At 38.7% G+C, this 27,821-nt stretch overlaps 1 protein-coding gene across 1 annotated transcript; it reads right to left on the bottom strand.

The window, feature by feature from the left end:
- Nucleotides 1-75: 75 nt before the first annotated feature.
- Nucleotides 76-25,937, bottom strand: lrrc17 (leucine rich repeat containing 17). Its single transcript, XM_072377792.1, has 5 exons — nt 25,610-25,937; nt 14,405-14,780; nt 12,383-12,866; nt 4,769-4,924; nt 76-1,546 (listed from the first exon to the last, which is right to left on the bottom strand). Exons 2-5 carry the CDS (start codon nt 14,675-14,677, stop codon nt 1,104-1,106), a joined length of 1,356 nt encoding a protein of 451 aa, XP_072233893.1. The 5' UTR covers nt 14,678-14,780; nt 25,610-25,937; the 3' UTR covers nt 76-1,103.
- Between the last annotated feature and the right edge of the window lie 1,884 nt (nt 25,938-27,821).

Raw genomic sequence — 27,821 nt, 5'->3', positions numbered from 1 at the left:
CTTGAAGCCATGTAACTGAGGCCACACTGATTGTTACTTTCTGACAAAGATCCAGCTTATCTGCATGAGGGTATGTTATTTTTTATTTTTTTTACACAGTGTGGATGAAATGTTCAGGTGCAGCTAGTCCTCTAGAAAAAACAATCAATAAATGATGAATATGAACCATTATAATCCTGCTAATCCTATAAGTGACTGATTCATTCATTCACTGACAGTGGAAAATGAATTATCTGAGATATAACCTGGCAATTAAAGAAGTGAGTAAGTGTATTTAAGGCCAAAAGGAACCAATGAGCCTTATTTGTAATAGACAACATGATTCTCATATCAGGTCACTTTTATAGCTTGGCAAGTTTTACTAATTGTGCTCAGTCATGGTGCTTTTGGCGGACTCTCCACAAAATATCTGGACATATTGTGTCTTCATTAAACCAACGAGTCACTTTCTGATGCAGCACATAAGTTTCCTGTCATTATTCACGGCTGTGTTATTTTTCATGGCACTGCACCTACAAATGTATTATGTCAACATAAAGTTTTACCATTAATCATATCTGTCTCTCGCTTAGTAAAAGAAGTATTCAGAAAAAATAAACCTAATTTTATTTCCAGAAAACAGGCAGACAATGTCATACATTAATATAAACATAACCAAGCACAATTTTTTCGCCAAAAAGAAAGGAAAGAGGAAATTCAAAAGCATTTTTCTGATGGGAAACTGGGGGTTATTAAATGAAACTGGGTTGGGAATGTTTCAGAAGAAAGATAAAAGAGAAGCTCTAATCTCCTTGGTCTTTGCTTAAAGGTAAACTTAGCAATAGAAAAAAGAAAAAGGAAAACTTCTTACATGAGCTTTTCTGTCGCTCCTGCATGTAGGGAAATTACCAAAAGGATGTTTTGATGTAGCCCCGAAAAATGGATTGGAAAAAAATAGATTTTATCCCAAGAAATGTGCATCACATTACATTTTTAAACTTCAAATGACTAAATCTACTTCTATTAATCCATTGGTGAACTTAAACCCCCATTTCAATTTGCTTGTGTACATTTTCCTCCTAATTAAACCACACCAGTCCATAGATCCATTTTCATTCTAACTTTTAACTCAACCTGATGATCTCAAACTTCTTGGACACCTTCTTTCTCAGCGGCTGTGGGAAAAGTTCCCCCTGTCCATCGCCCATCTCCCCCATCACCTCCTGGGCCTCATTCTCTGACCCTCCTTGTGAGTCCTGTCCTGTATCCATCCCCTCTGTTTGTTTGTCTATGGGACATTCCCCATTGTAGGTCTTAACGTAATCTTCGACACGCCAGCCCCTGAACTCCTGTGGTTCGGTGCAGATCAGGCCAGTGTAAGAGACGCCGGGGTGGTGCTTGAGCCAGTAGATCAAATAATGGATGTTGTAGTCGCAGATCCACGGGTTGTTCTCCAATGACAGGTTCTGTAGGAAGTAGAGATCCTCCAGTATGCCATATTGAAAGTAATGGAGGCTGTTGTTGGATAGATCAAGGCCATGGAGATACAGCAGGCCTGCAAAGGCACCTGGGAGAAAAAAAAGAAATGTGTGATCTGAAAGTAGCTCTGTCTCACATTTAACTGTGGTCTTTGGCCAACAATGGGAAATCCATAAGCTTTTTTCACAACACATGCCTCAAAATTGAAGGCTTCATCCCTCTGTTGACTCTTAAATACAACCCATAGGGGTATCCTCTAAACTACTGCCCCCACAGGTAGCAGGAGGGAACTGCAACACGAACATTTCTACCTCTGAACAAAAGAGCTACTCAGTTCCCTTAAGGATGAAGGGTGGCGCTGAAAACAAAAGCAAGCCGACATATAATCATATATTTTAAGGGGGAAAAAACTGTGATAAAGGCTCTTTCATGGCTTTAAAGGACAGGCAAGGTGGTGGACTAACTGATAGTGACAGAAGATTTAGCTGATGAAGATCAGTTCTTGGTACATATTAGATTAGATGTTTCAAATCAATGCAAAAGTTTCTGTATATCTAAACAACACAAACATACTTTTAAAATTCTCATCAAACAAACTTGTTAAACAATAAAATGTCCAGTCATTTCAATTTTATGATAGTTTTTTTTTTATCTGCCTCCGACAAGCCAGGAATGAAAGAAGCTGCAGAAAAGGAAGCTTCCAAGTGATTATAAAAAATAACAAATTCCAAAATATTAGAATAATTCTACTATAATTAATTGTTCAAAGAAACTTAAGATACTATCATCATTAAACTACAGCAATGGATGCAGTGGTAAGTGGTGTCTGAACTGTATTAAAAACGACACTTTCTTACAGACTAAAGTGTAGTTATACTTTCTCAGCCACTTGCAATAAACATTCAAGAGAACAAACAGTGACCAGCTGGCACAAACAGATGAATGGACAGTGACTTTGAGTGGGCTAATGAGGTCTCTGAAAGCTTCCAGACGTCTCGTTGGCGCTGCTTTTCTAAATGTGTGCATGTGCATGTATGTGTATGTGTTTTAAGGGAGTAATTGGAAAGCAGAGACTGCTTCTCCCTGTCCTGCAGCCTCTGGCCAAACTTTGATCTTTACAGAGCGGAAGTAGAGGGGGAGGATAAAAATGGGAACAGAGAGGAGGGAGTGTGGGGCATATAGTGGCTGATAACAATGGCAAGGACAAAAACATCCCCGGAATTACAGAAGAGATTCAAGAAATAAGAAAATTGATGTTATACGGACTGAGATGTCTATTGTATATTTTGGTTATTGTGATAGATAATATCATTCAACTTTAAGGCAAACACAAAAAGGAATTGTAATAGAGTGTAGAAGAGGGATGAGTTGGAACCTCCCCCCTCCTCCCTTCCTACCGCTCTATCTCATCTCTTTTTTCATGAGACTGGCTCCTCTAAATTAGCTGCTGTTCATTTGGTTTTTGGTGCCACCATGACCACAGGAAACCCACTGTGATCTACTCTCATTGCATTTTCCCAGGGGCTGACATTAATTTATCTCAACATCTAACGGCCAACCACTAATTGAATAATATCTATCAGGCCTATTTCTCGGCAACCCTTTACAAGTTGGTGTGAAATGTCGACTTCTTCCTGAATGTTCTATCAATAGGGTCTCATGGCAGTTTGTGAAAATGTCCCAAAAATTCATCTCTGCTGGGAGTTCATCGTGGGTGGCCCTCCACCTTGTTACAGTTCCTGAACTGATGAGTTATTAACCAGAGAGGAAGAGGAGAAAATTAAACTTTAGATATACTATACTTCCCTGTGGCTGTCAAAATGATGATTGTGTCTAAAAACCATAATCATCTGGCACAAGTTTTAGCCAAAAACAACTCTGTAGAAGTTTTACAAATAAGCATGCATCTATTCGTAATAATCCAAGAATCTTTGAGTTGAATCTCCATTTATCGCTTCTCTCCCACTCTGGTCACCCTCCACATGAGAAACAGAAATAAACAACCTCTTTTAATGTACTTTGAATGTTAACATGATTAGAAGGAGTTGCGAGGATTGGGACCATATGAACGCAGGCCATAACAAGCTCTCAGAATTACACAGAATTTATTTCTCAGTTTCCAAATGTCTTTAGACACATTGGAACGAGCTGTAGGAGATTGTTTACATGTGCTGATGGGCAATGAGGAAAACTTCTAGCTTTTGTAAGGGATTTCCCTCTGAGCAGGAAGACATCAACCCAGACATCATTAGTCCGCTGAGTGCTATGAAAAACCTTGAAAAATGGGAGTGTGTTTCAGGGAGTGGATGTTCAATCAACACTGATCTTTGCAAAACTAAATATGATAATTTTTATGATTCAGACAGAGCACAAAGGGTATCTCCGAAGCTTCACAACCCTTGCTGATAAGTCAGTTTGTGTTTGACTAACTGGCAACATGTTGCTGTAAAGTTAACTTGTAGTAATGTGTCCCACTGTTTCTTTTAAGCAGTGTTCATTCTTTCTTTTATGTTGCAACCTGCAAGACAGTTTGTAACAATAAGTGCTTGTTTTACTTCAAATCCAACTTTCTGTATCTGTAAACACAAAGTAAAAAAAATGTCACTGATAAGGCATGTTGTATATGCCATTTAAGCCTAATTTGTAATCAATTTAGCCTCTTCTTGTTTGTTTTTTTGTCAAGTTAAACCTACAATTGTTCTTCTGGCAATAAAGTTGAATTTTGGAAATACATTTTCAGCTAAAAATGTCCGATTGACCCTGTCATAAAACTTTAAAACTACTTGCCGGACAGTGGGGCGGGGTGCACCCTGGATGGGTCGCCAGTCCGTCACAGAGACAAACCAGAACCTAACGTGCATGTTTTTGGACCATGGGAGTTAGAAACTCAGCATTTCTGAACACCCACATTAAAATTAAAAATGGCCAGGGGTTGGAATTCCTACTCCATATTTAACAAGATCCCACAAAAAGGCAACTTACACAGTGAAATACAATATCTTTCTTTTATGGTCTAATAAAACATTTTAAAAACATACATTTTACACTTTTTTTGGCTCTTTTTGGATCTTGTGGTATGTGAAATGTATATATATATTTTTTTTATTTGCAGGGAGACATTAAAGCAAACTGGGAGATATAACTTTTTTTAAAAAGGTGAAAAAAACTCAACTGCTCACCAACGCAGCACATCAAATGTGGCCAATTCCCTGAGCTGTGACTGTTTATGGTACAGTACTTGTACAGCAGTGGGTTCATGCTCAGGTGTGTGAAGGAAAGGAAATTCTGGAGTGCAGGACCAATATCTTACCTGTGTCTATATGCTGCAGGTTGTTGCTGCTAAGGTTGAGTACCTTGAGGTCTTTGGACTGAACGAACAGTTTGGCCCTGAGATGCTTGATGCTGTTTTTGGACAGATCCATATTTATTATGTCAGATGGCAGCTCAGAGGGGATGCTATTCAGATCTGCAGAGGAAGACAGGAAGAGAAAGTTGAGGTCTTGAGCCTAAGAGGAAGAGAAAAAGTGTGAGGTCAACTTTTTTGGGTTTTTAAAAGGGTAAAAGGTCAATCTAAATACCTTCTGGAACAGAAATTAAGATAATAACAGAATAAGATGCATTCATGTCTACCTGTTGATAGATTTACAGCTCTGATGCAGCTATGCAAAACGCACAAGATCTGAATGAAGACTGAATTGAGAATCAGTAAACGAGACAGAAATTCAATCTGTCTTGATGTTATATGTTTTCAAGATGTTTTGTGGGTTGTGTGCAACATTTTACATTTTAAAGATGGAGCCAAGGGCAACAGCATGTACAGCAATATTTGACTTATGTGTCATTTGGGAGTTTTTTTTCCTCTTTCTTCCAGCCTCACACATTCATATTTATCTTTGAAAACTTTAATGAAAGAAACAGCCATCCCTATATATTCCCATATCAGCAACAGAGAACCTTATATTTCACTATTAATGCATGTTATCTTCCTAGCATTGTTAGGATGGATGAAACAAAAATTTTAGCATGGGTTACACAAACCTTTCAACTTAAATCTTCGATAACGAAACTGTACAGAGTAGTGTTAACTCCAACAGCACCAGTGCTACTTTTGTCAGAAAGCCTCAGGTAAGAGAAAAAAAGGCACTCAATAGGCAACCTATTAAAGGTTATGAGTTCATTTTGGGGTTCCCTCAGTCATTAGACTTGTTTCACCTGTCAGGGAGTGTGCAACAACACAAAGAGCGTTAAACTTGAAGCTCACATCTGCTTCAGCAATCATGAAGTCACTCGGTTTAAAACGGAGTAGGTGGCCTCTGCAACCTGTATCATCATTTGTTTCTCAAGCAAAATGGTTGCAGATGAGAGGAAACGTGTGTTTTGGCAGTCAGTGCCACATCAGACATAATAGAAATGTGGTTATTTTGATCTTTTTTTTATTTTTTATAAATTTGAAAAAAACAAAACAAAAAACTATTGTGTATGATATGTGTGTGGTAGAGTTGTCTTTTTAGTTTCCTATCTGTTTTTATTTACACATCTGTGTACTTTGCTTAAAGGAACGCTTACAGACACTTTTATATAGCAGATGTTGCAGTATTTGGACTGTTTTAATGCCACAGATGTTGCAGCCAGTTATTATGAAGGCCCGGTGCCATAAATCATCTCTGACTAAGAGAACATAATTACACTCACAGCACGCACACATATATTCAGTATGCACACAGATGCAGGGAGAACACTCAGGAAATGTAATGATTATTGTTCTGTGATGCTGATGAATGTGCTGCAGGCACTGACATTTACAAAGGCAGGAACACACTTTGGATCCTCTTTGTTTCCATGTTGCAAGCGATCGGTCTAAAGGGTTTCCCAGCCTGCCTTTGGGTGTATGGGTCTGCAACCTTACCAAAGCAGATTTTCTTTTTAAATGCTGATACTTCAACACTAGACTCAAATTCCCAGGCTCCTTTAACAGACTTCAACTTCTTGAGCCAAAAACGAATTTTCCCCGTAGATCAGAGGCATCTGTGGTCCTCTGTGTTTTACAGCGAATGACGATAATCTCCCACACTGTATGTTCAGTGTGGACAGAAAGTTTAAGAAAAGCTGAGCCAAACATGGAAAGTTACTATCTCACTTGTGATCTGATGGAGCTAAATGTGCTTTCAGCAAGTCTTTGGGATATCTTTGGGATACCTTTAATGAAGCAAGTATTTCAAATAAAGTGTTAAGCTCGTAACTTCTTCAACATCTGTTCACATATGCTTCTATCAATGGAATGGCTGAATGAATGAGCCACCATATGAGAGGAAGAGAGATAACTTGTCAGGAAAAGTAAAAGTAAATTATTCATAACTGAGGTTGGACTGAGCCTTTGCTGAACCTGTTGGAGTCATTAATCTGGAGAACATCTGTTCCACTAGACTTTTTGGGGGGATTTTTTGTCAGAAAAGTCTGTGTTTTCTTACTACCTGTAAAACATCTATTGCGGATGTGTTTTACACTCTAAAAACTCTGATATAGATTTAGCTTGTGTGTCACATCAAACATCAAATTTAATGTCACATTAAATTCTGAATGGTTTTGCATCATGAATTCTATTCAACTTGTTTGCACAAGGTTTGAAGAGCTTATTGCAGCTACTGTTAGCGTAACACGCGCATTTGGGTCATGCATTAAACACATGGAACAGTATTTATATAGTTAAAACAGATAGAACAGAGCTATTTACTTGATTAAGTAGTGGAGAAGACTATTAATCTGATATTTTATGTGTGGAGAAAATAGATTGGCTGTGTTGATAATTTACAGAGATATATGAAGTAATTCCCCACACTTCACCTCACCTCATATTCAGGAAAAATATCTCTGAGACGTTTTATCATTATCACTTTTCCAAAAGATGAAACACAAATATATCATGGAGCAGTAGTAGCAATATATTTTTTCATGCGGTTTAGACAGCATGGAAGGAAGAAGTTTTCTGTTTTATTTTACTGTGCTGACGGGATTTCTCTGGGCCCAACTGTACAAAATTCAGTGAATATCTTCAGAACGGGTAAAAACATTGACAGGAATCCTGTATTATTTGCTTTTGGCAGTGTCTTTGTTGCATGGTGGTTCTACCGTAGCTGCATATTTCACATTTATCTTTGTTGGTAAACTGTAAACAGTACAGTTATGAAACATGGTGAGTGGTTTAATGGTATCAGAGGAATGCTCTACAGAACACTTTAACATGATGTAGTAATGCACGTCTCAACTAAACAAGTGATGATTCTTTTTTTAGTTCACCATTAAAGACAAACAAACAAGGTGCAATAACCTGTTAATAACCTCTGTAAGTTCAGCTTGTGCTTTCATTGTCTAAAATATTCATATGAACTATGTCTGGCTGTGGATAAGATGTGCAATGTCCTGCCATCACTCAGTTCGAAGCAGATTGGAAGCTTTTTCTAAACATTTTGATGGCTCTGTTTATAGAATACATATACTATCTTTATTACAATGACCATTTTAGTGCTTTAAGCCATATCCTCCCATCCACTGAAGGGTCTTGTAAATTCAAGTTATGCTAAATTGATCTGACCTGCTTTTCTCACATGGTAGAAAAGAAAGTACACCCTCTTTCAGTTCTAAGACTTTATTTAATCAGGAGGTATTCAAAAAGCATCTGATCCTCATCAGGTCTAGACATTAGGTAAATACAACTTTAGATTAGCAACAATATATTACATATTACACATTATCATAATTTATTTAACAAAAACTGAGTCAAAATGCAGAGGCAGCATTAACAAAAAAACTTAATCGCGCACATACAGAAGCAACTGTGATATGTTGCTGTTCATCTCAGGTTGTATTTACACAATTTTAAGGACCTGGTGAGAACCAGATGATTTTCTTTAGAGCTGGAAGAAGGTGTACTTTTTACCTTGACTGGAACTGCCTGCAGTGTGTGTGACCCATGAAGTCCAGGGAGAGGATGATATAACATCATGTGTGTGGGAGGATTCACAGTTAACTGATCATATACATGACTCATTTTACTGCTGCCCACTCAAATACCCTGAAGTTTTTACACAGGACTTTGGTTACTTCGTAGAGGATTTATTGACCTTGTGAGCACAGTCTTGAGGGCAAAATATTGGAACTAAAACAATCAACACTCTATAGATGGGTTTCTTAGCAAATTAACTCTGCTGTATTGTATAACATAGCACATGTGCCTAACATAAAGTATTTAATAAGGCTGTTTTATGTTTCTTTCTTTACCCCTTTGGATGCATCTTTATGACAGTTCTGGACATACAAAGTCCACTTCTAACTACCTGACTTTGGATCAGTATTACCGAGCTGAATTATGCTTTGAAAAACTGTACAACAAGTTACAAATAGTTTTGTGCAACTTCTATTTCCTTTCTTTTTATATATACATCACAGCAAACTCATCATTGTTTCCACTGCAAAGGAAATCAAAGGGAAGTAAACCCCAATTTAGATATTCTCAGTGGGTAATTCTGTGACCAAGTCTCATCTTTGAGAAACGCAGCCTTAAACACCCACCTCTTATTTATTCCAACCACTTTGTGCATCGTTGCTTTCCAGTGAGAACCATGAGAGAGTTTTGGTTCACCTCAAAGAAAGTACATCCAAACCAGAACAAGGGAGGCATGAAGACAAGGGAAGGAAAATGAGAAGAAAGAAACAGCCTTGAGGAAAAAGGAGAGAAAGCTCTTCTTTTCACTCTGTTCGGGTTTTCCATTTTCTACTTCCTGTCTGCCCACATGCTAAATGAATAGATGTATAAATAACGGTTCAACACTCATGTCAACCTTATACATATACTGTTTTTTTTTAATTTCTTTCTAGAGACTGCAAGCATCTGCCAATCTTGTAACTATATTGATAATGTAGCTATAGACTGGCGGTGTAGGTCACTGTAGTTGTCAAAATATCTCCTGAGCATGGCTGGATTATCAATCAAACCATTTGAACTGTTGGAATGGAGTCCAAAACCAAGGGGTCCAAAACTCCAGCATATTTATTATCTAAAGTATTTCTGAACTTTGTGAAAAATAGCCTCTTAAAAACTGTAAATCCTGCAATGCAGATATTCAAATACTGTTTGCTTACATTTATTTCTACAATTGCTTTGACTTTTACTGTATTTCTAATGCATTTCTACCAGCTACCATCTAGTTCTATGAGTCAGGGCAAGAGCGTGAAAACAACTGCATGGTCGGAATCTTGGCCAAAAACAAAGAAACTAATACCGATCCTGAATGGATATCAATTGTTACAGTTTTGCTCAAGGAATCTGTGTCCATTCTTGTTGAGTACAAGATACAGCTGCTCAACAGTTTGTGGTCATTGTCATCTGATTCCCCTCCTCATACATTAGACATACATTTTCAATAAGAGACACGTCTGGACAGCTGGCTCGGCTCTGAGGGCTCATGAGGCCATTAGCATCCAGCAGTGGTTTTCATCCTGGTTCTTTAGTTATCTGAATGTCTCCGGCACATTTAGAACAACTGCTATAAAACAAGCTTTATCAGACTTATTTAGATTGTTTTGACTGCCTGTTTACTTTTGCTTGAGGTTTAGGCCTTGTAAAAAAATTGGTTAGACTCTTCCTTGCTTGCTATGACATGTTCCACTTCAACCTAAAAAATTCACTGGTAGGGTGCAGTCAATAAAAGAAAAACCCTCAAACTAAAATATGTTACGCTGAAAGTTGAGTTGAGTCTCATGAAAAAAAATAATGCAAGAAAAATATACAAATCTACACTGACATTTCTTTCCTCTGTCACAATTTAGCACAAGACCAGGCTTTTGCTTCATAATGATATGTTTGAAGCAAAAAAATGAAGTGGCCAGTTAAAGTGTTATCCTAACACAGGAACTCTTGGGCCTGTGGGCAACTGTATGTAAGCACAGAAGGTAGCTTTAGGAGCCTAAAAGTAAAACTAGAACCTCATAAGTGTTGGTTGGAGAACATGAAAACAAGCGGATGCTCTGACTTTCTAAACACAGTTCCTTACTCAGCATGGAGACACACAGCTCCATATAATCTGCAATTAAGTTAACCAAATACCAGATGACGGCTCACGTCCTTGCACAATGTTACCTTATTGAACCCAGAGTTTTCAAGGCTACACTACATCATATCATAGCATGCCAAAGGCATCTGTCCACATCTGTAAGTGTTTAGATTGTAAACCAGACAAAAGTATGCGGCGAAAGCAAGTCAATGCAACAATAAAATATACCTGTGATTTAAATTTCACAGAAGGAATACAACCCCTGTGACTAATTAAAATTAGAGGAATGAAAGGAAAGAAGACTGCAGTCATCCGGTAACTATACAAGAGTGCTTTCAAGTCACAGGCGCAGACACCATGTTCTGAATGTCATACACAGCAGCTGTAGTATAGTAAGCTGTATTCACACACCATATAGTTTATATGTTGGGGCTTGGTTTTGATGGAAGCAGGATGGAGAGAGTTATTATTGGGCAATGAAAGAGGAAAGCTACGAGGAGATAGGGATAATCATGCTGTGAGAAAAACAGAAGAACCTTATGGTTAAGATAAGGAACTGTTTCAAATGTCTTCCAGTAGAGAAAGAAAAAAATAATTTGGAAAATATGCAAAAGGTTTCCTCAAGCATTTACACAATACAGATGCTGCATTGTGTAGTTTTGGCTTGTGGGTGCTCTGTGAAGGATTACTCCCTCCCTCCAAGAAGCTCTCCATTTATAGATGAATTTGGAATCAAGGACATAGTCTTTAAGTGCTGTGTGCTGTACAGCGGCTCGAGTTTGATTGGCAGCAAGAGGATGACAAAAGAGAAGAGATGAGTGGGCAAAGAGTGATCCATATGAGCTTGTTTAGAAATGATCTCCGTCACTTTGAAAAAATGTTCCCACAGCTGTCTCACAGTGGCAACTTCAAACTAACGACGAGATGTGACAAACACAAAGAAAACTGGTGAAGCTGTCACTTTCTGTTCTCTCGTCCTTTTATTTTGCATGTTATTCATTTCTATGCAGCTTCCAACTCACGAAGAGTCGTTGCTACATCTGAAACAGCAAAAAGACTGAGATGCAGCTGTTTAATGCCTTCTAAAATCTCATCAGAAATCTACAGAAAATGTGAGGATGTAGTGATAAAGTAAAGAAAGAAGGTGGTGTATTTTCCAATTGCCACAATTTCACCAAAAGGCTACCCATAAAAATATAATTTCCCAGCAGACATATTGATACTCTTGAGGCTCCGCTCAGGTCAAACAAAGGGACTTCCTGACACAACAAGTGAAAATGTCAGCTGTGACAAAGCTCTATTTTACAAAGATTCACAACACAAAGCTTGATTTATGGCCAAATGAAGATAACCTTTCCCCCAAAAGACATTGAGTCAAAGCTTGATTTTGAAAGTATGGAGCATGAACAGCCTCCCTTCCATTGAGGCGAGCACATCCCGTGTAGCAAACATTATGAAAATAAACACATCTCTGGTTGCTGTCTGACTGTAACCAAAACATGAAGTCTCACTGGACAAGTACCGGCAAGCATGACTCTACCTTGAGAGATTAGCAACTCTAAAAATGCCTCAGCAAAGGCAGCACATTTCTTTTCAATGTTTTTTTTACACATGACCACCATTTAATAAGTAGCCAAGTATACTTACTTAAGTCCTGCTTTATTTGTTAGGTATTTTGAATGTCTTTGCAAAATGTCTGTAGCAAGACTAGTACTTGGTAGTGTAGTTTTTTGGCAAGCTTTTAGCTGCCTTAAATGCTACGCTACCTTTATTATGTGTCTCATGAGAGCTATCCAAATGATGACATCAGAGTTCAAGCAAATGTCATCAAATATAAGAAGTGTAGACCTCAAGTAAATTACTTGAAGTTTTCTCACCTTTGTTGCTGCAGTTCAACACAACTGTGGGATGAAAGTAGGTGTGACACATGGACGTGGCCTCTGGCTTCACTTTCACTGATGGAGGCCTCGGCAGCAGCTCCTCTCCATTCTCCAGCTTCCTGTCTTCAGCACACAAGTCCACCTGCAGCTTTTTCAGCTTCTGGCCCTTCAGCGAAGGAGGAGCCGCACACTTGGCATAGTTGCCCAGGTTGCGGTTGCTAGGCACCTGTATGGTCCTGACCAGGCTGTCCAAAGTGCAGTGGCAGCTCCAGGGGTTGTCGTAGAGACGGAGGTAGGTGAGGCGGGCCAGAGGGAGCAGGACTTCCTCTGAGACTGTTTTAAGGCGGTTGTGCTGGAGAAGCAGTGTGGTAAGCTGAGTAAGACCACTGAATGCATCCTCCTCCACCATGGAGATGACATTCTGCTGGAGATCCAAGCTCTTCAGCTGGGCGAACTGGGCAAACATGTTGTCCCTCAAAACCTGTTGGGAGACATGTGACCTGTTTGATTTTAAGGAGTTAAGTAGAAGCCTCGGTTGAGGTTTCATCAACCTTTAGCAGGATATGATTATAACAGATGTTATCATACGATTCTATTTTCACCTGAAAGTCTTTGTGATGATTTAGTAGTGCGGTATGAGTGTCTTGCTTATGATTATGTTTTCATTTTAGATATAAAGTTTAGGCTAAGATGTTTACATGCCTATTTACAGAAACCTGGATAACCTCTTTTCCCAGTTTGAGGAACCTCATTACAAAAATTGGGAAAGCGGAGAAAGATACTGGTGCATGTATATATTTAATATATATATTAGGACATGTTAAATATCATCATTGGCTCTATTTTCCTATGACTGGCGTCAAGTTGAATAAACTTATATTACAATACTTATATTATATACTTATATTACAACAGTGCTAAAACTGCTATGAGCCCAAGCAGCCTTTTTTGTTCATTGCCAGCAATTAAATAACTTAATAAAGATAAATAAAGATCAGTTTAAGCTGCCGCTTTGTGTTATGAATCAACACATTTCTCTACGCATTAAATGCTACATACTGAAAGCGATCAAGACCAAGGTAAGCTTTTGTTCTGTGTCGTAACTTCTGCACTACTCATCTCATTAACTGCTCCACTATTCAGCAGCAGATAAGATACAATGGATTTTAAAGCATTTCAGCCGGAAACTATACTATGTCTGAAAAAAGGACACTGGGATAGAGCTTTAACTAACACATTTTAAATGTTACGTAATGTATCATCAAATGTATAAATGAAACAAAAGCCTTTTTTTAATCTTTGTTTCTCTGGAAGCATCCACTGTGCATTGCTATGATCTATGTCAAAATGTATTTATTACCTCTCTGGCAGAGTATTTTGTTTGGATTCTCTCTGCACCTGTGACAAACACATCCTGTGCTCTCACTTAGTTAAACCAAAGCACACACACACAAGTATGTTTTTGACCCTGGCTGCAGATGAATGGTGCACAGATGCTGAAGGCATCAACAAGTTAGCTGGGTTTATATTCAGTGTAAGATACTTACAATCTAAGATTATTGCATCTCATTTGTTTTGTGGAATTGGACTAAACATCCACAGTAACTGTTCGTCCAGCTCCTACTGTACGGATATAACTGAGGAGTAGTATGTGTGTATAATACAGTGCTTATATTAAAGACATTTAAGGCAATCTGTGGAAATGTGTTTTTTTTTAAGTGGTCAATAAACGCTTCCTGTATAGTCAATGGTGAATAGTCTTCTCTGTGACGTGGACTCAATAAGCCTGCCGAGGCCTTTGGCAGCAGATTCAGCTGTTTGAGTACATTCCTTGGTACAGCTAAAATATGAGCTAAGCTAATGTCAGTAATGTTGTCAAATTAAATATCAATTTGAAGTGTCGGTAGAAAGTTTTTAAATCATTTCAGACTTGTGTCTTTAGTTGTGTCTTAAAACAAAGCTAGTCCTGAATATACAGTAAAATTTGCACTAAGCAAGTTGAAATCTGGCTGCAAATACCTGAATCTTATTCCTTGCCAGCAGTAGGTGATTAATATCTTTGGGCCAGTCCTTCATCACTGAGGTTAGCTGCCTGTCTTGGCAGTCAAGGTACTTCTCTCCTTCTTCCGTGTATTCCTTACACTGCAGAGTTTGGCGCCTCATGAGCCCAGCCCTGCCTCTGCCCCGTACACGGCCCCTGGTGCCCCTCTCTGCAGCCTTTGACCGAGGGCCTCTCCAGGGTTCCGCTGACCGGATGAGCAGCAAGAGGAGGAGGGTGGTGAGGAGACGCATGATGGGGGAGGAGAGCAGAGGAAGTTCGGGCTCTTGGTAATCAGGTCAACCTGGGAAGGCTTTTGGACAGCTGATGTGGAGGGACACAGGAGGCCGGTCACATCTGTGTTTTTTAAAGAGGAAAAACAGAAGAGCGAAAGAGAGAGTTTGTAATTCTGCTATTTTATTAAATTGTTAGTAAACAACTTGTCATATATTTTACCAAAGTCACACTTTTTGAATTTTCTATAGATAGTAAATATAACCGCAATTTTAAAAAAGTTGGGACGCTGTGTAACATGGATAAAAGCTAAATGCAAGAACATGCAAACTCCACACAGAATAAGGCCCCAGCCGGAAAGCAACCCTCATTCTGTGAGGCAAGAGTGCTAACCTACACATCACCATGCAACAAGTTTATTTAGCAACAGGTCAGCAACATGATTGGGTTTAAAAAAGAACATCTTAGGGAGGTAGAGTCTCTCAGAAGCAAAGATGGATAGATTGAGCAATTCGCAAAATCAGCATCTACTAATTGTCAAGGAATTTCGGAGTAATGGTCCTCCTCCTAAAAATAGACTTCGTATATTGCATTATCTGCAGTTCATTGTATCAGCAAAAGATTCAGAGTATCTGGAGACATCTCAGTGCTCAGGGACATGACAAAACATTGATCATGCATCTCCAACCCCTCAGGTCACATTGCATTAAAAGCAGACATTGTTCTGTCATAGAAACATCTGCATGGGCTCAGAAGCACTTCCAGATATTAGTGCTTTGAGCACAATTCACCATGCCAAAGGAGGAGGCACAAGCTGACAACTTGCACATTCACCTTCATTTTCAAGCGTTTGCGAGACAAGATTAAGAGGAAGTTAAAGTTTGTCCAGGTGGTTTGCTGACAGACATTTAGAATATTACCATTTTAAATGTGGAAAGCCAGTGATTGTAGCATGGAGAGCCAAGGAACGAAAAAAGGACTATGAAAGGAGACTTTGGCAATATGTGAACTTTTAAAATTTGCTTGTAATAAATTGTTGTTTTTATGTACTTTCAACTAAACAAGCCTGGATGTTTTCTTCTCTTTAGTTGATATCTTTTTAAAGCCAGCCATACATGGTTTCCATGTGAGGCACAGAAGTGCACATGGTATGCTGGAATCAGTGACTTTCTCTTCATTGCTTGAAAAAATAGGTTGCCAAATATTGCACTTGACAGGAAAAATGTCTCGGAGTTAGCTGATGCTTGATTCTAAATTCAAAGGCCTCCCCAGAAAGTATGGCAGTTCCAAGGAATATCAATTTCTTATATGTGATCTGCTTCCAACACAGTTACAGTAAGCAGTTAGAAATTATGTCTTCAATGAATAATTTGGCAGAGAAAAAGCAGAGAAATTGCAACCCCCGTAAAACCACAATTTGACATTTTTACATGTTATTTACAGATTTAAAAAATTAGTTATGGCTCATTAACCGGTGAACTTAGAAGGTTGTGGTAAGTGGATTTGGATCCTTCTGCCTTAGACAGCAATTTGAAGGTATTAAGATAATTTTTATCATACTTGTTTCAGTAATACTTATAATTTGTTATAATTTGTTTAAGTTTTTTGCTCTTAAAGAAGATTCAAGCTGTTTCCTTTGTATGCACTTATTGGGTCAATTTAATACAGAGTTCTCAATCTAAATTGTGTTAACCAGCCTTTGCAGACACTTTGCAACCTCCCTCCATCACAGCTTTTTCAAAATGTGTCTGACTTAATCCATGTAACGTGTTTCATTATTAATTGTGCCCTGTTCTCTCTCCTCGGTGTCTTTGCTGCTGCTCTATTTGCAAATAATGGCAATTGTCCTGCTGACAATGTGAATACGTGCATATGGTGGCATTTTATATGGCAAAATAAGAGAGTCAGGGGTCACTTGAGTGAACAGAGGTAAAATATCAAGGCCCACTATTCCGTCAAGGAACACATGTGCAGGCTGACTCAGTGCAACTGTACCAAACTCCAGTTCTCCCAGTCTCACACAGTGGAACAAACCTGTCAATGCAGATGTTATGTTTCCATTGTGAATAATAGACTGGCCATGTTAGCTTGCTACAGACAGAAACAGCTGAGAATGCATCTGGACTCACTTTCCATTCCACTGAGGATTCTTCCTCTCACCAACATCAGTCACCTCAAATGAAGTAAGCTTTAAAGTTCAGTTTCTTTTGCTGGAGCCATTGCATGCAACAATGCACTTCTCCCAAGCTGTTTCTGCAAACGCAACAGGAACTTCATGAATTGGTCTTTTCAGCCACCAGCGGGTTTTGAATGCGTCTATTTTTCTTCCTCTTTCTATTTCTTTGTATACAAGTGTGCTCTGTTACTGCAGTGCATTTGACTACCTTATGCCTGGATACTATGCAACAGCAGCAGAACACATGTTCTTGTGTCTGTGTTAAATGATTGTGAAGCTGATGATGGACGTGTTTCAACACAAGGTGAGACACATGCCTGTACAAAATCCAGACCAGACTGGGCTAAAGCTGAAAGCATGAACAGAGGTCTAGAGTGAACCCAGACACATACATCTCTCTAACTTTGTAAGTGTTTAGCAGTAACAGTTTTATAAGAAAAAGATTTGGCTCAGGTGAAAGATATGCAGCGCTCTGATCCAAGTGTTGGTTTCCAGTACTGCAGATGTATGCTGCTCAGAGGGTAGAGCATAGCATTAATGAGGATGCGGCAATGATTTCTTGAAGACATTTCTAAAAATTTCTTTATTGCTGTTTTTGCACAGGATGATGTAGTACAGCCTCCAGAGTACTTTTTAAAAAAAATTACCTTACAAGAGACAGGCAATAAACTTGCCAAAAGATACCAAGCCAAAACGTGAAAAAAACTCTGGTCTCACTTTGGAGTCAAACACAAATCTCTTGGACACTTGGATCTTGTGTGACTGACATCGCTCCAACCTCCAATTGTGGACTTGTTTGCTGATTTATGAGGCACGCGCTCGTACAAGTAGCCAACTGGGGAGCAGCTTTTAAAAGTTGCAGTGTAATGTGAGAAACTGTGGTTTTAAGGCTATGCCAGGATCCACTGTTTTCCAAATAACCTTACAGTACACCGAATCCAGTGAGCATTTTTCTGCCTTGAAGACATCAATTGTGAGTTTTCTCTGAACATTTACATATTAATGAAATAAATTTTGGTCTAAATGGGGATTACACTCACAATTGTTTTGTCTCGCCCAAATAAAACCCTACTGATCTATCTTTCCAAGAGAGGGTGTTCTGCCTTTCAGAGTTGTCAAATCTGTAACCCAGTACTTCCAAGTACTTGCTAATACCCACAGCAGCATTCTTATTTCTCATTGTATACAACTCATACCATTATGACATCCTACAAGGTTCTTTTTTGCAGCACGCAGTCAGTTTCCATATTAAAGATATTTAAGATTAAACATTAAAGGAGCCATTTAGGCTCAATTAAAGATTCATAATATTTTTAAAGCTTAATTTATACTATTTCAGAACATTGACGATATCGACGTGACGTTGTCATTGAGCATTTGAAGTTCTGCGTCGAGGGAACACATTGCTCTGCAATTCACCATGCCAGTAGGGAGGTGTGGCTGTATGTTTGTGTGGTTTCAGGGGTTATAGCCGAATCCTTGCTTTTTCTTCCGGTCACAGTTAACAGCAGTAAACAATGGCAACCGAGGTGGAGCAGCTGTATTTGCTGTTGGAACTTATCAATATTGAAGAACAAATGCTTATATTGCAAATGTTGAAGCGCTGGCGACAGAGAAGAGGTTCGCGGGGGTGGTGTGTACGACCGGCCGAGGCTGAACAGGTAAATTTACAACACTGGTTGTGAATTCACTGGTGTGAATTTACAACCTGGATGAACAAATGCTCTTTCGATAATTTTGAATGTCAACGAGCTTCTTCGCTGTATAGCCATTAAGACCGGAAAAGGCAACTGCCGGAAATTACGTTCTGAGCGGAAGGGTCCACGTCGACGTTGAAGTATAAACTATGACTAAGAGGGTATTAGTGGAGGTTTATATGCTTCAATATCCATAAAACACACAACTTCTCATACCGTACATTGCTGCAGCACTTCTTGTCACCCACTGTCTGAATTTCTGAAACTCCTCTGCCTGTTTCAGCTACTGTCTCTTTAAGGCTAACCTTCTGAAAGGCCCAGGCTTTCCTTTTTTAATATCTGAAGAGTGAGGAATGCTGGAAGATGGTTGATTATTCTTTGTTTCAGGTGTGCCAAGCAGGAATGATGTAAATCTGTCTTATAGTGATGTCACTAAATAAAGGAAAAAAAGAAAAACTAGACAGCAAATGAGGCATTTCAACCAGTTCAAGAGCCTTCTTTGGGTTAGAATAGCACTTTGGACTTTGTAATTCTTCAGGTCATACAGAAAAAGTTATATAACGCACTATATAGATATAAGAAAAGTACCCAAAAACATCATATGGCCCGGTTAATGCCTCATTTCCAGATACTTGTGTATTCGGTCCATAGTTCTGTGTTATGTACAGACTGAGGCCCCTAGTGTTAAACGTGAGGAAATACATGTCTTTGCAAATGGATGAAAACAATTAGGGAGGCAATGGGATATACACATAAAAATTAAACAAGACATAATACAAGAGGAGAGGTGAGTTAAGAGGTTGGCCTGCCCAGTACTCATTTTTGTGAAATACGTTGTTAACATATAAACCATTATGTATGTATTGAGTGCGTTACACGGCCATCCATCATTTTAGTACCATTTGGGTAAATACCACTGGAGCTTTGACTCAAATGTGTACAATATATATTAAGTTTAAACGTCGAGCTAGTAGCTTGTTAGCCTGCTCGTTTTTTTCCTACTCAACATCCTGGCACACAGACCAGTCTCTCTCCAAAATCCACCAAAAAATTTTTTTTAACATACTTGAGGCAGAATTCTGCAGGGAAGAAAGCAAAGTCAGAGTTTTGCACATCTTTTTGAGATTACAGGGTTTTTAATAGCCATTAATCAACTTCTGTTTACTTGCATGCGAACAGAAAACTGGGAAAACCTAAACTGGGTTCTAAAATTCCCACTGAACTTATCACTTATGCACTTGTGCTTTCACATAAATCACTATCTTTTTATTTTTTTTTACAACTGAATAAATCAAGTAAATGATTAAACAAAGCTGTGTTTTGTTGCATATAAATATTGTTTTAGACAAAAGGATTACGAGGATATTCACTCTAAATATAGCCCAAATTTGTAGATAGAACTCCAGTCTAAAATCCCAACACGCTGCTCACTTGGAAAAGAAATATCAAAAGAATTAATGTATGTTAATTAGTATTCTTCATTCTTATATAATGACACTGTTAGACCAGACTTTTTGTGTTAAACTAATTGGCTCTTGTCTGTATTCTTATAATAACCATGTCAATAACTAGTTGATCTTTACATACACATATATCTCTTCTCATTAGAGTCAAATATATTATCCAGCACATTATATTGTCATTAATGTATTCTGGTGCTTGTTACTGTTAGTCTTTAGATTTTGTGTCTCTCAATGCCAGAAGTGTCAAGTTAAAATCTGCAACCACACATTTTTTTCTCCATATCAAACTGTAATATTGATGTATCACAAAATCCTTTGGGCTGCTGCTGGACCTGTTCAACACTATTACATGTTACAGCTGCCCAGCAGGAACTGTCCAGCCCCTCTTAAAGGATTATAGCCACAGTCAGCCTGTATTATCCAACACTCATTCCAGCTGTGACCATAGCAAATTAACTCAGGCCAAAGCCATCCCTGAGGTTCACATTGTACCCATACCAGGCCCAAATTAGCCCTCCCAGTCCAGTATTATTTCCCACCCAAGTTCCCACTGGTCAGTTTATACCAACCCAAAGCTGTCTCAAAGTAAAAATTGTATCCCTTCATCTGTAAACTATTAGTAGAAGGACCTCATGGTTGTGGTCACATAATTCCGTAGGAACCAATGTGCAGACTGTTTTGCTGCCACTGCCATCCAGAAGAAAGTTTGGTCTGGACATAAAGTGTGGGAGCAGCATGTCTCTCAGTTTGGACTGTGTAAAAATAAACTTGTGGGGAGAGTCTGAGGCCTTTGTGAAACACACCCAAAACTGCACAATGAAAAGGTTACATCTGTGCAACAAAGAGATCTCATTTGATTCTATAGTTTTAATGGCTTGAGGTCACTCTCTTGATTAATTGTGTTTCAAACAATTTATTGTAAACATTTCTGGCTCAGCTGCCTGAGGAAACCACAATCAGACAGCACTGCCAGAAAACCCCTCAAAGAAATGAACTGATATCAGTGAGAACATCATTATACCGTTAGTGATAGCAGCATGCTCTTAAATGGCACTGACTGTATTGTGTCTGAAAGTGTTGAATGAATGGGAATGATTTGCATAACTCTTTGTGACTTGCTTTTCAAACACCTTACAGAGTAAGTCAAAAGACAAGAGGGACAGCAAACTCTTAGCACAAATGTGCTATCAATCACACCAAGCCACTGAACACATGCCTGAGGCTACTGTGTCTCTGTAATTTGTTTTTGGAAACAGTGCACAAAGGGTGAAGTCTTGTCTTTTGTCTCACCACTGGACCAGCTTTTCATTCTTTTGACCCTTTCACTTTTTATGTTGTGTTGCAAAGGTCTAGGATTTCAAATAAAAGCTTAAACTGAAACTAAGACGTGCACTTCTTAATGAACAACACATATCCACGACACATGATCAGGAGGTCATGATTTCATATGTAAGCTGAAACTTTGCATTTCAAAAGCTGAGTGAACAGGAGTTGTGAGGTTGTATTACCCAGGACATGAGCAAAGTTGCACTACTTGGTCAAAAACTGGATATGAAAGTACAAATATGTGAATACAGTCATTTAAAAACACAGACTGTATATAGGTACAAGAAAGGGTATATAACATTATGTATATTTATGTATACACTGAAACAGGAATACTGCAGGATATCCAAAAAGAGAGGGTGTAAGGTAGGAAGAATTAAAACAATTACACAGAGAGGCCGTCTGTCTGAGCATGTGTATAACTTCTGAATAGTCTGTGTGGGCTCACATGGCTCATTTGGTCTCATCAGACCAGAGGACATACAGATAGGTTGGGCTCAAACGCCATTGAAAATAATACCACCTACACTGGTATCAGGCTGTCTCTTTAAGGCTAACTTGCTTAAAGACTTGCACTGATTGGTCACAAACAGTGGTGATCAAACAGCAGTTTTGCAGAACAGATACACGTTATCAGAATAAAAAAGTCATCCTTGTTAAGTGGCCGCTGTTTCCTTTTGGTAATTTATATTCCCAAATGAGACATGGCTGAGCAGCATATCAGCCAGCATGGTCACATGCACTGATGAATAGAACTATGGTTACAGATCAGTATGGCCATATGGCTATATTTGACCACCGCCCTTGTTCTGGTATGCACTCAGGGGAGGATATCAAGTTATTGACTAAAGCATATCAGAAGCCACAATGCTGTGGGCATTAAAGACATTCTGCTGCTTTCTTTGTAAGAGATTATCATACATGTAAGTATGCTATATATTGCAAGTTAACACATAGCCGTAACTGGCTCTTTTACTATCACAATATCTGCTGCATTTAGCCATCTCAGAAAAGACTGTATTAGAATGTATTAATGTACACTTACACTTTACTGGTTTTACAAAAACATGCATGAAGATGGAACTTTGTAGCATGTGCATGCCCATTTGAGTCGAATTCAACATACCCATGCAGGAGGGATTTGAACTGCTGTCATCTCAATCTGACATGTGGTATGTTTTTTATGTTCTACTGTGAATAAAATAAAGGTTTATGAAATTTGCATATCATTGCATTCTGTTTATATTAACAATTTACACAACAACTATTTTGGAATTAGGCCTATACTGTACAATAAGCTATAAAGTATGCTGTAAGGTGACGTATTCAAGAGAGTAACAGATGGGGTTTGATTTTTAAAGTGGGAAGAAACTAAAGGGAGAGAGTGGAAGGCAGAATAAAATTCCCAAAGACATGATTAATGTCAGGGGTATAATAGGGCCATTATGATGTCTCCTGAAGGGAAACCCTGCTGCCAAACAGAGATTTGCACAAAGGTCTTTTTAAGATTTACTTACCAAAAGAGACAGCAGCATTTTTTAATAATGTGATAGACCAAATGAGATTATCTTTGTGTTAAAAAAGATTTTAAGAATGTTTGATTAAAAGATGTTGTATAAAATTTGATTTGGTAGCAAGACAAGTCCAAAACCACAAACAGCCTCCTCCAGTTTTTCCCAATTACTGCAGGGACATTACAATATCATGTCAAAACATATGTATTCCTAGGTTACCATTCTCATATCAGATTGAAGGGAAGGCAAGTCAAAGGTATGGCAAATTTGCCAGGATTTACCTGTAAAACTAAGGATTTACCTGTAAATACAATAAAAACCTTATCAAACTTCATGACTGTCTTACACAGGCAAAACAGTGAGACTGCACAGTTGCTATTTGCTTTGGCTGCTCACAGAAGATGTCCATGCTTCAGTAACACTGGACAAGCCACTGGAGATGGAAAGAGTTCAGGCATCCTGAGGAAACAGTTCGGAAACACAGGGGTCACTGTGTTACAGAGAGAGAGCGAGAACAAGTAGGGCAGGCTGTAAAAAACAGAATGAGCTTTTTCTTCCCACTTCTTACAAGAAAATTTAGTGAATTTCATATGGCTGCAAGACTCACTGTAAGCTCACCTTACTTTGTTTCCTTTGGGATAGGATCCCTGTGAGTGCCTGAGAGTCTGTCCCATCAGCAAAAAAAAAAAAAAAGTACCTCTACAAATTTGGAGAATATAAGGAAAAACAGAGGGAAAAAGTCTGATCACTGTAATTTTGTAATAAAAAACTGTAATTCTGAACCAGAGGATCAGATGGCGTTAGAGACACACATTTTCTGTGTATGTAAAGTACATGCAAGAGAGGACCCTCAGACATCCCTGAGAGCCTAATTGAAACCAGATAACTTCACCTCAGCAGCACAGGAAAGGAAAGAGGGACACACATATACATTCACAAAAGTTTAGAAACAGAAAATGACACCCAAGTTTTTCACAGGGGGTCAGAAGTAATAAGCCCACAAAAATAAACACAAGAGGGTGAACTTTTCTGACAGGAGCAAGCCACACTATTGCCTTTTCGTGTGTTCCTTTATAAGAAATCATGTTTCTTAAATTCAAAGAACATGCACAAAGGTGTGACTATTAGCCCTGAAAACGGTCAGTGTCCATTTCACTTGAACTATGAGTTTGTGATACACAAACTTTTCACTTGTCTAATTCACCCCCCATCCGAAACCATTGAATTTTATCCATTATCTACTTTAGTTGATTATTTTTCTATCAACAAGCTTGGGTGTCAGCAAGTTACCTCATTAGAATGAGGGAGTTAAAAAGCTGTCATGTGATGTTAAACAGAGCTCAAGCACACACGTACACATACATCTTCCCCCACCACCCAGCCATGTTGACCGGTTTGGATCGGTGCCATACACAACCTTGTGATAAACACACACACAAGTACTACAAAGGAGATAGCGTAACTCTGGGGTGAGCTGAAACAGCAGAAAACTCAGTTAAGATGACTTGTGCACTTTGAAATCAGGGTAAACTTGCAAGTCAAGCAAGTTTCTCTTCTCCCCCCATTTTTTCTGTGCAGAATTCCAGAGTGAAACCACATGCTGCTCCAGCTCTGTATGTTTGAGAGTTAGGGAATTAACTTAAAACTGCACAGATGCATGCAACGTTGTGCAGCAGGACTACACATAACCTGCTACAATTATGCTGTAGAGGCATACAACAACTGTATGGTAAAGCATGCTGCAGTGTTTTGTAATTTTATTAAAAAAAATTCAAATGTAACCATCCTCACAGCTAACTGCTCTGTCTTAATACGATCCAGTTAACTGGCTTTGTATTCAATGAACATGAATCATCTGGTGAGCGTTCCTGCTCAGAATTCCTTCTTTACGGTGCCAGAGATTCATTTGGAGAAATGAGCTCTTCACTCTGAAAGAATAGGTCCTTATCGCTATTTATCAAAGTATTGGGACTGAGGCTCCCAACCAGTTACACAACAAAAGCATTAAGGAAGCATTCAAAATAAGCCATCTCATGTTTTTTTGCTTCAGAACTATCTGGTTTTGCAGATATATTAAGATGAATTAAAGTATGGGAAAACCTTTTAAATCTTCAACAATTAAGTTTTGTTTTAGTAGCTCAGCACATAGGAACTTTAATATAATGAATAAAAACAAGACGAGGTTTAATATTTCCATTGTTTGCTCCTGTCTAGTGTAAGAGAAAAAAAATCATGAATTAATGACACTGTGAAGTACTCAGCACTTTCCACACATATCCTCTCATTTGTAATGCAGTCATGTTTGTGCTACAGGCATCTAAGCCAAGACATTTTATTTAATGTCTGACGCTAACATTTTTTGATGATTTACTCATCATGAAGCACTTAACAATTCTTAACATGACCCAGTTGTATCTTCTCATTGTGTATGCAGTAGCTGTTTGTCCAAAGAAACTAAAGGGAAAAAAGGGTGTCATGTAAAATAAAAACCTTTCAAAATTTTAATTTCAGCACTCTGCAATCACATTTGACTTAAAGATTAACCGAATTTGTTGTGGTCTTGTTTAATTCCTTGGTGTATTTATTTCAACAAGAACTGTACTGTGCAAGCAGCCATAACACAGTTGCCAGATTTTATTACTTTTTTATGTATATAGAATAATGCCTGTTCCAAAACTGAAGGTTAGTTGTAGTTTCAGCTGCATAATTCTATGAAGATCCAGCACTTACTGCTGAAATACTTTTTGTTATGTATTAATAGAAGTTTCAGTCCTACCCGTGCAGGGTGAGAATCTGGCTCGGGTTCGACCTCTAGAACCTGCAGATCTCCAGTTGGTCCTGTGTCCCTGGCTCCTAATCCTGTCATGAGCGCTGCATCCAAGCCAAGAATATCTGCCTGGCTGCCTCAGAGCAAAAAGTGAGCGACGAAGAGTGGCTGCTTCTCCCCTCTAACTCTCTCCCTCCCTTCCTTTTCACCCACTCAGCTGGATCACACTGAGAGTGTGAAGACAGAGACTGTGAGCATGGTAAAACTGAGCCTCACAGGAGCCACGAGGCTGGTTTAGCATTACATACTCTCAAACACCCGCATACAATCATATGTGCAGGAGGGCTGCAGCCCTGCACTGGTCCCCTCTGTTTAAAGGGTGAACTTACTGCAGGATGTGTAGCAACTCAACTGACCTGACAGACTGGGAGAAAGACAAAGAGAACCTGACCGTCTGGGTGGCACAGAAGCTAAACACTTACCCTCAACTCCGAAAACTCTTGTGCTTGCCTGTCTATTTGTTTTTCAGTCATGTTAGGTAGACTGGAGAGCCTTAGAGATGTACTGTAAATCTTAGCAGGCTTGTTCCAAAATAGCCTCGGTCTACTTACAACATCTGCCTTTGATCTGATTGCTGTTCCAGTGGAAGATCTCTGTGTTGTTTTTAGGCCTTGGACGATCTTACCATGCATACTGTAGGTAACACTTGTGGTTTAATTGATTGGCATAGCTTTAAAGTAGGCCAAAAGGTAAAACCAGAACCCATCTGATATTGTTCTGATACCTTTCATCCATGATGACATTGCTGTTTTCTTCAGTTTGGTCCAGATTGAAATATCTTATGAACTACTGGATGGATTTTCATCACATTTCTGCAGAATTCTGTGGTCAATAACAATTGTCATGAAAAATCACATCCCATTCTCGGGTCAAAACTTTAGCTACTTTGCTCAAGAGCTGAACAGAGCTGTTCAGCAGAACAACTAACTGCATATAAGGTGTCACAAATGATGGTGTAGCATTGGACAAAGAATTTTAGCTCTGAGCACAACAGTTTTAATCCAGATGAAGTAGTTTTGTTTTCTAACCCTAAACTGGTGATGTTACCATGTAAATCCAGCAAGAAAAAATAAATAAATTATGTCGTAATGTGTAATTGTATCAACAATGCTCCAAAACAGCCAATGAGATGATATCTGTTAAATTGACATGGCAAAAAGAATGTATTTTAGGCCTAACCAAGATCATTTTTACTCTAACCAAGCAGTTTTGAGTTCTTATCTTAAACCCAAACAATAAGCGACAAACTTGTTTTAGAGAAGTGTTGTCATGTTATTGACTAAACATGACTCAGAAGTGAAAAACACACAATCTACCCACCCCTCATTTAAGAAGAATTTGTGGTTTGTGAAAGGAAACACTTGAATGTGACATTTGCTCTGATGCAGAAACTTTCATATGAGTCGTTTTGTGCATAGTTTAGAGAAGGACACAATAGGCAGTGTTGCGCATGAGCCCGTTCACAAGTGCAGTCCATATTTTGCACAGATTTTTAACTGAACAAGGCTTTTTTTCATTTCACTGAAGTTAAATTAGTGCAGGTCTTTCTCACACCACTCTGCTTTGAGTGAAAAGTCATGTTTAGTGTTGGTATAAATTAGCTACTTTCGCTCTTGGAAAACAGATTCACATAGATAATCATTACACAAAATCACCTGAGATAGAATTGGCTATAGTGTGTTAGCATTAGCATGAAGATATGTTAGCATGGTGACAAGCGCATTTAGCTAAAAGCCCTGGAACTGGAAGCATGTCCCACAGAGTGTCATGTTTGTATCAAATATGAACTAGTTCACTACCCTGGCTTTTTTTTTTACTTGAAAGGGATGCATTGTCTATTTTTGTCCTAGCAATACTTTTATAGTAGGACACTGTCATTTCTCAAATGAGTCTGTTAGTCTTAGTCTTATGGCGAAACTCTCTACTGTTTGATGATAATATGAGCCAGTTGTACACCCTGACATAACATATCTACAGGAATAGTGTAATCAACAAATCAAGAGCATTCTGTTTAGTTTTGTGGTGCTGGAGAACAGTAATCCCTGTTAATCAATATATCTCTCTCCTTCTCCTCTCTTCTCTTCTCTGCATCAACACTGAGCAAAACAGCTCCATATTAGGACCCCCATTCTGCAGTGTCTTCAATGGATTGTTTACTGCC

The sequence above is a fragment of the Leuresthes tenuis genome, unplaced genomic scaffold (assembly GCF_036924035.1).
Source record: "Leuresthes tenuis unplaced genomic scaffold, fLeuTen1.0.hap1 SCAF_23, whole genome shotgun sequence".
In the NCBI taxonomy this organism is placed as follows: domain Eukaryota; kingdom Metazoa; phylum Chordata; class Actinopteri; order Atheriniformes; family Atherinopsidae; genus Leuresthes; species Leuresthes tenuis.
Note: the sequence above shows the minus strand (reverse complement) of the source record. Positions and strands in the feature narration are given on the sequence as shown.

Coding starts and splice junctions, on each gene's coding strand:
- lrrc17 (XM_072377792.1), bottom strand. CDS start 14,677: ATGCGTCTCCTCACCACCCTCCTCCTCTTGCTGCTCATCCGGTCAGCG. Junction 12,867..14,404: donor TGGCAAGGAATAAGATTCAG/GTATTTGCAGCC, acceptor GTCTCCCAACAG/GTTTTGAGGGACAACATGTT. Junction 4,925..12,382: donor GTTGAACTGCAGCAACAAAG/GTGAGAAAACTT, acceptor CTTCCTCTGCAG/ATCTGAATAGCATCCCCTCT.